Consider the following 16,530-nt stretch of genomic DNA (forward strand, 5'->3'; position numbering starts at 1 on the left):
CTTCTTCCTACTCCTTTTGGACATGTGGAACTGTGAACTGATTATGGGATGCACTCAATTGTAATCTGATGCATGTTCAAATGAAATAAAACCATTATCATTACCATTTAACTAGAAACCTAACAATCGGTTCATGTTAATTGGATGGGAGGATCTCTATCTAAATGTTCTGAACTCCTAGATTGAAAAAAATATATAATCACATTTGAGAATCCCTCGTTTTACGTGGTTAATTGGTTCCAGACCTGACAATGATGAGTGAATTTCGGTGAAGTAGGATGCCTTCTTCATAGTTATGGATTAGAAAATATGTTTACAGTCTTCTAAGTATGATTTAAACATTGTTAGAGTCATCTAGACATGGAATTACACTCCTATAGTCCCCTTTACAGTCATATGACCCAATGAAAACTGCAGTGGTTGGCCCTGCTTGTAGAGAACAACATTTTTCCGGTGGTACTGGGCACCAAAGTATTGCCATATGTTTTGGTGTTGGGACTGATCAGTAGCACCCCTGCTGGCTGCAGCCTATAGAGCACTTCATTATGAAAATACTAAAACATCAATTATTTATTTATTTTATTCTTTGATTGGATTAGCATAGGCGTACCTAATGATGTGACCAGAGTCCCATCTTTACATACACACAAAAATAAACATGACTCTTTCAACCAAAGCTCCAATTACAAAGATAATGCAATTTTATGTGCAGCAGGGCAGTCCTATCCTAACAATGTCAAGATAAGCTACATGGCAACAATGCGGCAATGTACAAGATGTTCACAAATGTCTATCAAAAATTATTCAAATGCATTATGTGGAGAATTATGTTAAACAGTAGGAAATATTGGACATAGTGTAAAGCAGAAAATGATGGATTGTGGTGATGGGTACTACATACTTATTAATTTCAACATGGGTGTCTCATGAATGAAAGTATGTTTTTAAATGTCAAATCCTTGGTTTAGCAATTCAAGTGTGTTGTAATAATAATGATATATAACAATAATAACACATGCCACATATAATCAAAAGTGACATATATTACAGCTGAATAGGAATAATATGTGAAAAATATATTGTGTAAAAATCTAAAATATATAATTTGATTGTTTTAAAATTGCATTGAATTTATTGTATTATACTAAATTCATTCTTAAAGGGAAAACTGGCAGCCCGTGTTTTTAGGTAGGAGTCCATCAGCATCTTGACTTGCAATATTTGCCCACTCTTCCTAACAAAAGTGTTCCAAATGTATCCTATTGTGGGGGTATCTCTTGTGTAAAGCCCCCTCCAGGTCACCCGATTAAAAATCATTTTGAACTTACTGCATTTGGATGAATTAAATAACATTTATCTTCATTTTTCCTACCTTCGCGGCACTTGTTTGCCTTACTGCCTAACTAATAAATCTAAACATGACTCATACATGATCTGCGCGTAATTACACATTTGTAACGCGCTAGTTATTTATCCATACATGCAACACATTATTAAAGTGACAAGATAGAGACAGCTAAAAGAAATAAGTCGACAATCGCAGCGGTACCGCGGTACCTCCTTAATGATGCTTCCGCCGTGCGCATTACTATCCGTGCGTAATAATCCATTAAAAGAAATAAGTAAAATAGTCCTACCTCGCTCATGGTGCACCTTTAGGTGGAGGTGTTTGTGGTTCTTTCTGCAAGATTGCTTTCAGGGAGAGTGGCTGGCAGCACACCGGGAAGCTTTTATAAAGTCTTCGAGCCGACTCCTCCATGGAATCACGTCACCAATAAGCCAATAGCAGCGCCGTCGGTGAGAGGGGGTCTCCCTGAAGTTACCACCCAGATGCTTTAACATGGCTGTGTGGAGGAAGCCCCTGTCACAGCGATGAACTTTAAAAAAAGGAGAACCGTGGAATTATTTCATAATGATATTGCCAACGCCCACACAGTGCTGATTTGGGAAGGGAAGCTCTTTTTTTGAAGCTCTGTTTTTACTCATATGGCTTTTACACTAAATTAAAGCTCATTTTTACGACTGAGTATTGGAAAAAAATTTTGAATAAAGTTGTAAATTCACGGGAAAAAAAGCTGTATTTACAAGAAAAAAGTTTGTAAAATTTACAAGAAAAACGTCGGAATATTACTTTTGCCCAATAAGTCCTTCCTTTTATAGCTGTCTCAGCCAATGTCTGTTATAACAGAGTATTAAAATTATCTGAGCTTTCCAGAATAAAGTTGTAAATGTACAAGAATGAGGTTGTAGATTTAAGAGGAAAAATATATATATAATGTAATATTATGACAATATATTCGGAAATTTACGAGAAAAAACTTGTAACTTTATGTTACATGCAATGCCTCCGACAGCTATGGCAGGGGGAGGTCTTGTGTCACCTTGTGTGACCTTTGGCATGTGACTAGGGCAGGGTAAGGAAGGCGGAAGTGACATGAACAGCTTTGTTTCGCTGCCACTTTTTAAATAAACGCTTGTCTGAAGTAAGAGGAACGTTTCTTTCCTTCATGAAGAGCCATGCTCTATTTACTCTTCTGACACGTATGTAATATTTCAACTTTATTCTGAAAATCTCATATACCTAATACTTTATTGTACATTTTTGACGGTATGTTTACTAAAAGCAATGAAAGCTTGATGTGGTGCTCCCAAGCTACACCATGAGGAACAGGTCCAGTGATGTAGAGACGGCCGGTCCAAGTGATGTCCCAGTGGACTGTTGATGGATGGAGGAAGTCGATTGGAAAGGAGGCTTGAGCATGTCCCTGAGTAATCGTCAACGCTGCATCTGACAAGATGGGTTTGCTCCAAATGTTAGCTGTAGGCTCTTCATTTCTACAGAAATAGTCTTCAAAATTCTCCATGCAAGATAAGTTTTGTTTTTCTTTTGGTCATTGCCAAGTGGAGCAGATGGCAGCAGAGCTTCTATAGTGGGAAACGCATCATGCAGTCTGTGGTGATGAAAGCTATGACAGCATTCTCAATCCCTGAATGAAAACATACATTAAATGTATACACTACAGTATATGGACAAAAGTGTTTGGACACTGCACCTACCGTAAAATGGTGTTTTCTCCGCCTTGCATTCAGCTGGCAGGATGTTGAAGGGCGTCTGGGGGAATCTTGGGAACTTGTCTCTTCTAGTTCATGCCAAACATGTTTGATTCTTTCACCAAACAGGCTTTCATGGACCTTGGTAACAGCAAAGAGGTTCCACAAATTGTTCTCTCAAAGTTGAATGCATACAAATGTCCCAAATGCATGGATAAAAAAAGGTGGAGTCACAGTTCTGCTCCTGCCTCCAGGTTGCTAGTCCCTGCCTTCTCCTGGTTTGTGTTTTCCGTGTTTTCCAGATGTCCTTGAGTGGGCTGGAGGCGGGAGGACTGGGCACACCTGAAGCCCATCAATTCTCCTGCCCACTTAAGGCCGCCGCTTGCAGCCGGAGTCGCTGGTTCCTTTTTGCAGATACCTGCTAGCCCTCTGGTGCTTAGGTCAGCCCAGCTCTCCCTGGCCATCCAGCCAGCCTCCTGCTGTACGCTAGTTATTGTTTTCCTTAGCAGTGCCCAGTGGTGAGATTCTTTTGTTAGTCTCCTTTTTACCTCGCCACCACCATGTGTTGCCCTCTTGGAAGTTACCTTGGATTTTTCCTATTAAAAAACTGTAAGACTGCACCTCTTGTTGCCTTCATCTGCATCTAGGGCCCAACCCTCGACACACCGTGACAGGCAGGGGAATAAGGGGTACAGTATTGTCCAACTCCTGATTACTTAATTTGTTTGTCCGGATACTTTTCTCGATAATATACATTAAAAGTGTCACCTACACCTGGAAAAGACACCGTAGAGGTTGGCACTAGTTGGCACACTGTCACTAAAGAAACAATACATGCAAAGACTGTAAGGAGCTCGACCCAGAATTCATTCATTCATTTTGTACCGCTTATCCTCACAAGGGTCGTGGGCGTGCTGGAGCCTATCCCAGCTGTCGTCGGGCGAGAGGCAAAGTACACCCTGGACTGGCCGCCAGCCAATCACAGGGCACATATAGACAAACAACCATTCACACTCACATTCATACCTATGGATTTTTTTTTTTTGGAATGTGGGAGGAAACCCACGCACGGGGAGAACTTGCAAACTCCACACAGAGATGCCCGAGGGGGGAATTGAACACTGGTCTCCAAGCTGTGTGGCCTGTGCGCAAACCACTTGACCGTGCAGCCCCTAGACCCAGCAGTGATGTCATAAACATACATTTGCTGTGAAAGCATCATAAGTAGCGATGTTGTTCGCCTTTGTGGGGAGCTCACACGTGCCTACACTAAACATTCAACATGGATATTACAAGTATTACAATTACAATACAAATTACAGAAATGTTAGTGGTAACGTCTTTGCTGTCTTTCTTGACACCAGGCCATCTTCCAAAAGTCTTCCCCTCACTGTGCATGCAGATGCACTCACACTTGCCTGCTACCATTTCTGAGCAAGCGGCGTGCTGACGATGCCCCGATCTTGCAGTTGAATCAACTTTCAGAGACTGTCCTGACGTTTACACAATAATTCCACCTTTTCCTTGAAGTTTTTGATGATCTGATAAAAGGTAGATTTAGTTGTAATCTTACCGGCTGCAATATCTTTGCCTGTGAAGGCCTTTTCGTTCTAAGCAATGATGGCTATATATGTTTCCTTTCAGGTAACAGAGGAAAACAATGTAAACAATAGCCACGTTTACATGGACCCAAATATTCCAATTCCATATTTGCTCAAACGGAAAGAATGTAACCTTTATATACACCTCATTCCGAAAGAAAAGTGCCAATCCGAATGAATATATAATCGGATTCCCAGGGGTGGAATATTCCTTTCCCCAATCCGTTTCAGGTATCTTGTACCCGCTCAATCGGAAAGTTGTCAGACTGCGTTCTTCTTCGTGGTGTTTTTCTTCTTCTGTTGTTTATTGGCGGTTGGCAAGCAGCTTTCGTGTGCATTAACGCCATCTGTGGAACAGAATCTAAACCCTTCTATACGCCATTCACAAGTCCACTTTTATTAAAAAAGAAAATACATATCTATATAAAACATGTGACGAGCTTAATTATAAAATATTAGCAAGATTGAACTTTATCTTTTCCTGTTCCCGGGTGCGTTCTTTCAGCGAATGCTGAGATATGACGTAACACGCAGCTCCAGACGTTCTTCGATTTAAAAAAATGGAAGCGAGCAATCGGCACTGGACTGCTGCGGAAAGTTTGTTTTTGATTCAAACTAAATTTCAAGACTGGATGAACGAAAAACTGGCAATACAGAGTTATTCCAACAAATAAAAGAAAAACTCGAGGAAGTCGGTATCACATGATGTTGATGTTTACGTTTTACTGGGCATGCCCCATTGACTATTCTGGTTGATTATAGTGGCGCATGTTGAATATTCCTTTCCATGTATACCATTGCTTTCGGAAAGAGAATAACTCCTCATGTAAACATGGCTACTGTCAAGCACAACCCTCCTTTTAAAGTATCCAGTCTGTTATTGTATGACAGACACATCTCCAGCCTCTGTCCTTGTCAACACTCTCACCCGTTTTAACCAGAGAATAACTGGCATGATCATCAGCTGTCAGCTGGTCCTTTTGTGGCAGGGCTGAAATGCAGTGCATATTCTGTTTTAGGGATTAAGTTCAATTTCATAACTCAGAAGGCCTTTGAGGTTCATTGCCATTCATCGTATCACTCTTCATAGCATCTGGGGTACATGCAAATTGGCATAATAAAAACTGAGGCAGCAGTTTTAATATTTGCGTCTTTGCATCAAATCTGTATGCCTCTGCACCATACAGACTAACTATAAATGCATGTACCGTTACACCCCTACTATCCATCCATCTAGCAGTCATTAGGAAGCAAGTAAACAAGATATCAGAGGGAGAAGGAGAAAAAAAATCATGCATTGATTTTGTCTTCAGGGAGGTAAACAGTGAAATATTTCCAAACAACGTTGGCTGTGGAAGTGGATTATCATTTTGGGAAAGATCAGACAGTCCCACAGGAGACAGTGAAGACCACCATCAGGCAGGTTTCAGCAAAGGATTGCATACAGTCCCAATGCAGCATTGGAGGACACACCAGAGGGGGGGCCCTTGAAGGGAAATGGTACACCGGTGTTTGCTTTCTGTTCTACCTGGTAACTGCCTGATTAAAATAGCTACCACTGAACAAAACAGGCTCCGCAGCACAGCTCTGGGTCCAGCATTGCCATTTCATCTTTATAATCCCCAATGTCCGCTATGTTATATTTGTACATTTTGCATTATCCATGTGATTATTGCTTGTAGGGATTGTCACACTGTTAAAACTCCTCACAAAATGTCACATTTCTTTCATGTTTTTCCATATACAATCAGCTAAAAATGACTTCTTATCACACGGTAGTTGCCTGTGCAGTAATTGACTATTGACAGTTTGACTCTTTAGCAGCTTAACAGTATTTCCATTCATGTTTGAACTGTTTGTGTTTAACCTTATAGTATTTATGCTCAACAACATACAACATTTAACGTAGAGAATCGAGTGCGTATTCTCAATGTGTATTTGTGTCATACCAGTGGCAGTAGCCATGTTTTATTTACAATATCTTACAGTGCGTTTTAAATAATTGATGAAGTTATTGTTTCTTTATGGTCGGTCATGCCAGAGAGGCCCATTACTGTATATATGTATACATTTGAAAGCATGTTCTTAATGGATACAAACATGCAGCTCTAATTGTGCTCTTCAGCGCAGTGTGAAGCTGCATTAACATTACGGGAACGCTATAGTACGTAGTGCTGCCAAGTTCATGTGTGTGTGTAGACCGATTTGTTCTACTGTCCCCTGCATTGCACTCTGACTGCAAATTATTCTTTACACTCAACTCCACACTGTGGATGCTGACATGAAATCAGCATCATTCTCAGCAAATCAGTGCGTGATTATGGCAATAAGTGATGTAAGGGGCTCTGAAGTGTCTTATTACTTACACTAATCTGGGATGAAACGCATGAAAATACAAATTCTTCTTTGAGGGGAGCCGCTGCAGGATTATTTAGAAATTGGTCCAATAAGGAATGAATGACATCGCAGGCGCGTGCTTATGACTTTCATTATCCAGCCATCCATTTTCTATACTGCTTATCCTCATTGGGGTCGCGGGGGTATGCTGGAGCCTATCCCAGCTGACTTCGGGCGAGAGGCGGGGTACACCCTGGACTCACAGGGCACATACAGACAAACAACCATTCACATTCATACCGATGGACAATTTGGAATTGCCAATTAACCTAACGTTCCCGGAGAAAACCCACACACAAACTGTGATTTGTATTTTGATGCATCATGTGATTTCTCCCAGCTAATCAGTGAAAGAGATCGATAACATTGGCAATAAAAACTTGTGTTTGACTGATTTGCATTCAAATGTATTGTAAGTGTTTGTTAAATGGTTGAGTAGAAAAGTAGTACAGTAGTACAACTGAACTTCCACCCTGCTTAAGGTGTTTTTGGTCAAATTTTACCTTGGCATTGGTTGAAGTTGTCCAAAATACTTTCAAGTTTATTTATGCTGCACAAACCACAACCACCAATTATGGTTGTGTGTTTATTTTGTGTTATTTTGTTAGATGTTTATGTTTTTTTCCCCCAACAAAACTAAGTAGTGATGTTAAATGTCATTTTAGTCATTTGTAATTATTTTTTGCATGTAAAACTACAATTATTGTCTATAAAATGTTATCATTTTAGGATGTCTGGAACAAATCAGTTGGATTCAGTATGTGAAAATTTGCTTTGGTTAGAGTCCGCTTTGGCTTCTGGACCTTCTGAAACAGTACAATATACTAGTATTTGCTGATTACAAATAATGTAATGATCACTAAAAATCCTCAAAATAGTAATAAAATAAAATGAATTAAAATCTTGTAATGTAATACAACAATTTTCTCAGAAGTTATAATTCAATAATTCAATTTGTATCTCATTAAAAGCATTATCGCATCACTGTGAAGTCAGTGCTCCTATTTTTGATGTTTTCCAGCAGCTCTCATACACAGCAGCCAAGCATGAAAATGGGCTTCCTACACGACAACCTCCTGAGAACAAGCCTATTCATTTGCTTCCTCTATAGTAGACATTTCTTTTTTTCTTTTGTCAGAGTTAAAAGTTGGGAAAATAATAGCTCTTTTATGAATGTCAACTGTAATGGGCATGATGACGACTGGGGTTAGAAATAGAAAACTACCTAACTAGCCTGCTAGTTTGTGGTTTATGTTGTCATTTTGGGGCAATACGGTTGACAAATGTTGACAGTATTTTCTGTGTTAAGTGATTAATCTAGTTGTTTGTTGCTCTGACTGAAAAGGAGTGTGAAAGCTCAGAAGAAGAGGCAGGAGATTCACTCATCGTAGGTTCCAATCCAACCTGTGCTACCCAGGCCTCCCAACTGTCAAGTGGACTCCACTATTCGTTGAAAGTGGAGCCCTTTAGAGTACTTGTCAGAGTACATTGATGACAAGGTTTCTGAAGAGAGCTACAGGTGAGGGACAACTCCCTGAACAACACCACTGAAGAAATGAGCCTCCACATGGCCAGCTTTGGTCTTCCCACAATCAAAATGTTTTGGGCCAGCAAAATATATAAATATAAATATAAATATGACAAGGAATAGGTTTTTCAAGTTGAGGAGATCACTGAAAATTGTCAATGACCTGGATATAAGACAGGAAACAAAGACAAAATACTTTGTTTGGACGGAGTAGTACAAGGTTGCCTTAATCTGCTGAAACCAGGAAGAGTCTGCATTGATGAGCTTCTGTCCCATCAGGCAAATTGTTCCAGGCGAGTCATTCCCGACAGCTTTAAAGGTGTTTATCCTTGCTTCTTCAGATGTTCTGATGCTGGACTCTGAAGCATACCAAGGGAAGGATACATTTGCTGATTGGGACTTTGGGCACCAGCAGTCCTGCACTTGGTTGAAACTGTTCCCATAGGATCTTGCCTTTACTTTGACCGCACTTCAAATCAATTAACCTCCTGGATGAATTGCAAGCCAGGAGTCTTCCAGCAGCTGGAACCATAATAAAAAAACGACTTCTATAAAGCCACGTTCGTACCCTGATGACAATTGATTAAAAAGAGAAGGGAGAAATATGCTAGATCCTGAAAATGTCTGCACCAGACGGTCAAAGAAAGTCGCTGTCCAGGTTCAGATGAGAAGACCACGAGTCATCCCAAAAACATGCATGTTAAAAAAAGCAGTATAGAAAATGGATGGATAGAATATCATACAATCAGAATGCATAATCACTCCCAGACTGATGTACGCTTTAATCACTGCAATAATGGACTTTCCACATAGGAAGGCAACAAGCTTCAGAGGAGAGGCAGCCTCATTTTGACCTCATATCAGGTAGCTCATTTTGGAAGCCTTGCAGCGTTTTATGGCTCAATGGAACGTTCCTCGTCTTCACACGTTTGATTAACGTACAAGCCAGCAGCGCTCACCACAGGAAAAGCTTTTTAAATTCACTGTTATTCTAAAAAAAGTGCTGCTTTGGCCTGTACACACACATACACCCACAGATATTGTGTTGCATTTTTGTTACATGCAGACAAAAATAACATGATATTAAATGACCATACCCTACTCGATTTACTACTGTGTATTACATATGTAAGACATATGTATGATTACCATGTATTATATGAACTTCATATGCTCTGCTGCTCCCACAATGCTTTTAATAAAGCTCTACTCTATTCTGTTCTATCCTACAAAGTGAGTGCTTTTCTGGAAAAATATGCACAAAACCATGGCCATTCCAACTGCCGTCATGCATGAGCACATATCTCATTAAACCTTTGGTCAAGGAGCATCAGATGGACGAACTCTTTTCTTGTATCGTTAAGATCAAAGCAGTATCACTGCAGTCAAAATCTTTTGTCCAGCTTCACCCTAAGCCATGGGTGTCCACCAAAGTGCAGCCACGGGGACATTTGTGGCCCACAGCTCATTTTTTATTGGCCCATGACAAGTTAGAGAAATGTAATTAAACAAAAAATGGTTTAAATGGTACTTAGAGTATATTATGCAGATTGGCGTACATTAGAAACATTTGTAAAAATAAATGAAAAAGAGCAAAGTGCCTTGATGTTCCACTCTTTTACGCCAAGAAGACCAAACTCCAAGTCAAAGATCTTGCAGACTTTCAGCGTTTAATCTTCTCCAGCACACAATCACCACTGGAGAGGCGGCAGCATAATGAAATCTCACAGTGAGACAAGATGACAGCTCCGCCTGCCTGTGATCATCTTCATCATCATCATCCACCCCCTCAACCACCACTCCTCCACCTACGCCTTCTCCCCAGTAATACACCGCGTCCTGTTGATGTCACTCACCTCATCATTTGTGTCCTTTTTCTGCAGCATCCTTGTGGGGGGGGAAAAAACAGTCCACTTACAGTCACTGGTCACTTTATTAAGTATACCTGCACGACATGCAAAAACAGTAAATCAATGATTCTGTCCACCAGGCAAAATAATACATGTTGTTAAATCCATAGTACTCTGAAATCAACATTTTGGCTTTTAGTCAGATGAATGTAGCGTGGGCAAGGAAATAAAAATGCTAAGTGCTCCAAGAAGTTAACCTTCAAGGCCTCTCATTTATGGTCAAGGTAAGATTAAAATGAAAATAAAGTGACGTATTGCAATAAAACAAAAGCTTGTGTGCAGGATTCATCACGATAGACTATAAAATGTAGAAGTGAGGAGGATAAAAATGTAAAATAGCTGGGGATAATTTCTAGAGAGTTATTTATATCTCTACAAACAAAACAATGGCATATTAAGCAGACCAATCAAAGGAGTGATTAGAAATTGTTTTGTTATCAACCACTTGATATACGAGACAAAAATGAAGATGATGGTAAGATACAAACATGACTTGATGTCACGTCTACACAAACACACACACACACACACACACACACACTGTGTTGTTGCAGCAATGTTGCCAGTCAAAATGGAGTGATGTCTTACACCAGTTGAATGTCTTTCAGTCAAAGAGGGAAGACAGCGATGAATGAGTCCATCAGCCTAATTCAATGAGAGTGAAGTCAGTGCTCTTTGCCTACAGGGGAGCTCTGGATTCACTTTAATCTTCTTGCCTTGTCTAAAGCTCCTGATCAATGCCGCTTGTCTTACAAATGTTGCCAAGTCATGCAAAAAAAAGGGGAATGCTAGTAATTCAATCCATTTTAAACCAATCCTTCTTATCTTGGACACCAGTGGAACTTTAAAGACTATCTGTCTTAAAGTCACTTGCGGACCTCCTATAAGAAACAGTAGAAATTAAAATTATCTGTTCCAGTGTCAAACTGTCACCATTAAAACTGTACAAGCAGTGTTTTAACTGGTCTGGCTGGTCTCACAAAACTGTGGCGAGACCAGCCATGTTGTTTGGTCTAGAGACAGTGCCACTGAGGAAAAGAAAGGAAGCAGAACTGGAGGTAGTTGAGATCAGGATGCTGAAGTTCTCATTGGGAGTGACCAGGATGGATAGGATCAGGAAGGAGTACATCAGAGGGACATTACATGTTAGAGGCCTTGGAGATAAAGTCAGAGAGATGGTTGAGATGGTTGGGACATGTCTAGAGGAGATGTCCGTCTGATGTACTTGTTTAGAGCTGCCAGGTAGGAGGTGTAAATGAAGACCAAAGAGGAGGTTTATGGATGTAGTGAAGGAGGACATGAGGTGTAGTTGGTGTGAGAGAGACAGATGCGGAAGACAGGGTTGGATGGAGATTGATTTGCTATGGCGACCCCTGAAGGGAAAAGCCCAAAGAGAAAGAACAAGAAGGGTGGTATCGCAAACACAGTTGTGGAGAATCCTTTACATGCTCACTGACAGAAGAGGTGTGAAATCAAAAGTGTGCACAGACAACGTGCAAGTACGCTCTTGCACTGCCCCAGGTCATAGATTGAACCATGACCAGAATAATGATGCGGTTCCTCCAAAGAGCACGGCATATGCAGGTCTGGGGGTCTCCAGTAAAGAGTGAGATATGATGAGTCATACGTGATTAGAGCACAAGCCAGGGAGACCTCGGTGTCCGCCCTCCAGTTCCACATGACAAATTAGAACAGCGACTCTGAATAGATTGCTTTAAGGTGCATTTTAATTCTTATTATTCTGTCGCACATAAATCTTGGGGGAAAAAAGCAAAGGACGTCCTGGGACGGCGAACGGACAAGCACAAGGTTACAACTCAATGGGAAACGGGAATAACATTCCCATTCTCCAACGATAGTTAATTTTTTAAAACTTTTGATTTTGATGCCCAACCATATGTCTGCATAACACCAACAAAGAAGCAGCAGCAGTAACCGTTTGCATCTTCTGTTCTGGACTGCCTTGTCATTTGACCTGGGTGTAATTCAAAGCCATTTAAAAAGACATCAGTAGGATGGATGGATGGATGGATGGATGGATGGATGGGTGGGTGGAGGCGTGTTGCATTGATGAGACATACCGTACCACTGCATGGAGTCAGGCATGTCATGTCAGACATGATAGAGTGAAAAAAAGTTCTCCTCCCAGTCTGGGCGGAAGTGGTACATTTTCTTCTTCCCTACTACATTTCAATCCATTTCTTACCTTTTGTATAAATAAATTGGAGGCTGACTAGTTAGCTTTGTAGCGTGTTATATGCCATGAGCGGTAGACGTATATCCCTGCAGTGATGCCGAAGCCTGATCCTCAGTGTTGATTAATGTGGGGTAAACAAACAATAATAGGAGTGTAGAGATAATTATAGAAGTGTTAGTTCATGTCTTCATTATTGTGAAAAGATGTATTTTGAAGGTCATTTGAATGCCCTAACCATCAATTAATTAATTATTAATTTATTAATAGCCATACTATAGTCATTTATATCCCTGTATATATCCACACTGTATCATAGTCACTTCATTGCACTACTTCATTGCACTACTGTACATATTAGTGTTATTATATCTTGTCACATTCATACTGTGCATACTGTTTATAATCTGTATAATCTGCAATAGCCATACTATAGTCATTTATAGTATCCCTGTATATATCCACACTGTATCATAGTTATAGCCTGTTATAGTTTGTACATATAGCTGTCCATTTACAGTTCTATTCTATTTCTTCATTTATTTACTAATAAGGTATTTATAAATTTGCACTTCTGGTTGGATGCTAACTACATTTTGTTGCCCTGTACCAGTCACATGAGCAATAACAAAGTTAAATCTAATCTATCTAATCTAATTAATAACCATCAAGAATTTTCTCTTTTTTTTACACCACAACTACGATATTTGAGGAAACATGTCCTATGATGGGACATGCATAAATAATTGGATGAATAAACAATACCGTTCTCATTGTAGATTTTTTTTGTATGAATGCATTTGTTGTCATTATTTTGCTACATGCCAGGGGGAAAATATTTGACACTCGTGAGTTTAACATATACATTCAACAGCTCTTGAACTAAACCTCATTAGCATTTGATGATGTTTATAACACAGTGGTCTGTGAGAGTAGCTATAAACAAGTAAACGTGTGGACTCTATTTCAAAGCTCGGTCCAACAAAAGCCATCTCTTTGAATGAGTGAATGTCAGCAGCCATAACACTGTGAGTCCCAAACGGAGACAACGCAGGCTTGGGAAATGGGTCTTGGCAGGAGAATTTACTCCGCTCAGCCAGGCGACAGAATTTGGTCAGTGACAATACCCGCTGCACTGTCACCAAAGCTACTAAATCAGCCCGATGGAAAAACACATTCCTCCTGTTTTTTATGGTACACTGTGGCGACTGTGTCAAGGATTTCTAGCCCCGATCACTGTTAATTGGAGTTAATGGGCTCGGACACGTCACACCACGGCGGTTATTGTACATTCACCGAGCGAAAGCTGATGCTTGAGAGGATGTGTTAAGTTATTCATCAGTTGTGTCATTCTAGCCTGAGAGCCCAAACAAAGCAACAACCTCCTAATTGGCCCTGACCGAGGCTAACGGGCCTGTTTGAATCAATGTCGTCCACAATAGAAGTACAACTTTTGGCACTATTAGGCACTATACTTTAGAAAGCGGTGCAAGATCTTTCATCCATAACAATCCATTTTATTTTTTAACTTTTTTTACACCAAGTGGAACCCCTCTGTTGTAGCCAGACTTCTTCCGCCCAGGATTAAACCAGCGTCCACTGCTTGAGAGTTAAGAGTGTTCGCCATCGACTTAAACACCCAGTCAACTCAACATCCAGGGCGACTCTGTAGGTGTCAGGATGTGAGGTTTACCAACTGCACCAACTTACCACTTCCGCACAAAAAGAGAGAAGAACCCCTTTTTTCATTCAATCTCAGCCGTGGCATCAGCTCAGACTCTGCTGGCTCAGTAGTTAGCTAGTCTCCATGCAGTGTGAAATGTAATGTAATCTAACATCATGTCTCATAACATTACTGATGCCTAGTGACCAGAATACTACATATCACTTGTCTTTCAATAATAGGCCAGAGTCAACCACAAAACAGCCAGCATTTATTCATTCATTATTTTGTGGGAAAAGTGCGATATAGTGAGGGAGGACTGTACAGCTGAAGTTTTGAGCGCCACGTTTTTGTATGATTCGGTTTGGGCCGAACATTTTGCCTCAATTCTCATACTTTGTATTGGTTATTGGACAATAATGTGAGTAACAAACTGTTGTATTTTACCCTTTGGCACAATGTGAACGGACGATACGCCCAGTTTTTTTTGGATCTTGCGATATTTACTTTATTTGTTACTTCATTTGTTTACATTCATTCATTCATTCATTTTCTACCGCTTTTTCAGGGGTTGCTGGATCCTATCCCAGCTGTCTTTGGGCGAGAGGCGGGGTACACCCTGGACTGGTGGCCTGCCAATCACAGGGCACATATAGACAAACAACCATTCACACTCACATTCATACCTATGGACAATTTGGAGTTGCCAATTAACCTAGCATGTTTTTGGAATGTGGGAGGAAACCGGAGTACCCGGAGAAAACCCACGCATGCACGGGGAGAACATGCAAACTCCACACAGAGATGGCCGAGGGTGGAATTGAACCGTGGTCTCCTAAACCGAGTCACCATTGCGCCACCAATTTTGCAACCATTACTTGCCCATACAGTTTCTGCATACTTATAAGTATTTTAAATAATAATACTCCAGCAAAAGACAGTTAACTCACTTTCGTTTGAGAAATCAATTGAAAACCAAGGAGAAGTGAGCGTTAAAGTTTACATAGCTCTGATACTACCGCCCTACCTTTGCAATAAACACGCTTTACTGCTACAACATTCTAGTGCATTTAGTGGCCCACAACAAGAACGGAAACAAAGGTACGGGCATCTGAAGAAGTGGAAAGCGGGACTATAACAAGCCACTGGAGATGTTTCTTTGCTGGTCTCCAGGGAGCCATTAGCCAAATTTTCCTTTTCAAATGTGTAACAAGGAAGGCGCAACTGATGTGGTGCTAATAATTGCTAGCGGGATGTTGTCATGACGTAGTCCTCATTCATTTTCTCTCATGGTGATGTTGGGTTTAGCACCTTTTAATACATTAGGGGTAGACCATTAATCCCACCCACCACATCTTTGATTGATAACTTTGACAGTTTCCTTACATTAAACAAGCTGCTTTCTGGTTCACGGAGGAAGATGTTACCCTTAAATGGGTGGGACTCTACCATTTGCATTCTGGCGCGGGGAGGCTGTTAATAAAAACTATTATTGTTGCAAAAGTGACAAAATGACTATGACTTTCTTGCTACCACAAAACTTCATCTTGACTACTTTTTTGATGATGGTAAGCGACACTCATGGAGTGCACCAAGTATGCCCTAGGGAGGGTTTAATGTTCTGCCCAAGCGGGTCATATAAGAGGCATCCCGGCGTCTTCCTATCTCTGTCAGGTCCACTGGAGGAAAGCTAATTTGTTTAATAGCCTGCCGCTTCCATGCCAAGCGTTAGGGTGCGAGGAAACAGAAGGCAGCGTAGATGAAAGCATGGCGGGAGAGAAAAGGCGAGAGAGTGAGAAAGAGAGAGCCTCGCATTCACTGATGAGTTGTGATTTCCAAAGTCAAGATCTGTGTCAGCCATCTGGTGACAGCGAAGACCACGCCAGCATTCTCGTTTCGCTTTTCAATAATGCAAGCGTGCATGCTGTCTCTGCATTACTGCACACAATAAACATCGCTTAGTTCTTGTCTATATATGCAGACAGCAAAATGGCCCGGCATCATTGATTTACAGTTGAAGGACAGACAGTACCGTGCAGAAGGTAACGCAATGGCCTTTTTACAGCTGTCTCTTTGACATAGTAAAATAGTAAGTCATAATAGGGCACATACAGAGATGATAAAAATCAGCAATACTATATACATATATATATATATATATATATATATATATATATATATATATA

At 40.6% G+C, this 16,530-nt stretch overlaps 1 protein-coding gene across 1 annotated transcript in view; it reads right to left on the minus strand.

The window, feature by feature from the left end:
• pcp4b (Purkinje cell protein 4b) overlaps window positions 1–1,796 on the minus strand; it is a 32,497-nt gene extending 30,701 nt beyond the window's left edge. Inside the window, exon 1 of the mRNA XM_058080551.2 lies at window positions 1,638–1,796. Within this exon, the coding sequence (XP_057936534.1) occupies window positions 1,638–1,646 (9 nt within the window). The 5' untranslated portion in view covers window positions 1,647–1,796. The remainder of the gene's footprint in view (window positions 1–1,637) is intronic.
• Between the last annotated feature and the right edge of the window lie 14,734 nt (window positions 1,797–16,530).

The sequence above is a fragment of the Doryrhamphus excisus genome, linkage group LG8, assembly GCF_037039965.1.
Source record: "Doryrhamphus excisus strain RoL-2023G ecotype Guam linkage group LG8, RoL_Dexc_Guam_v1.1, whole genome shotgun sequence".
Taxonomy (NCBI): domain Eukaryota; kingdom Metazoa; phylum Chordata; class Actinopteri; order Syngnathiformes; family Syngnathidae; genus Doryrhamphus; species Doryrhamphus excisus.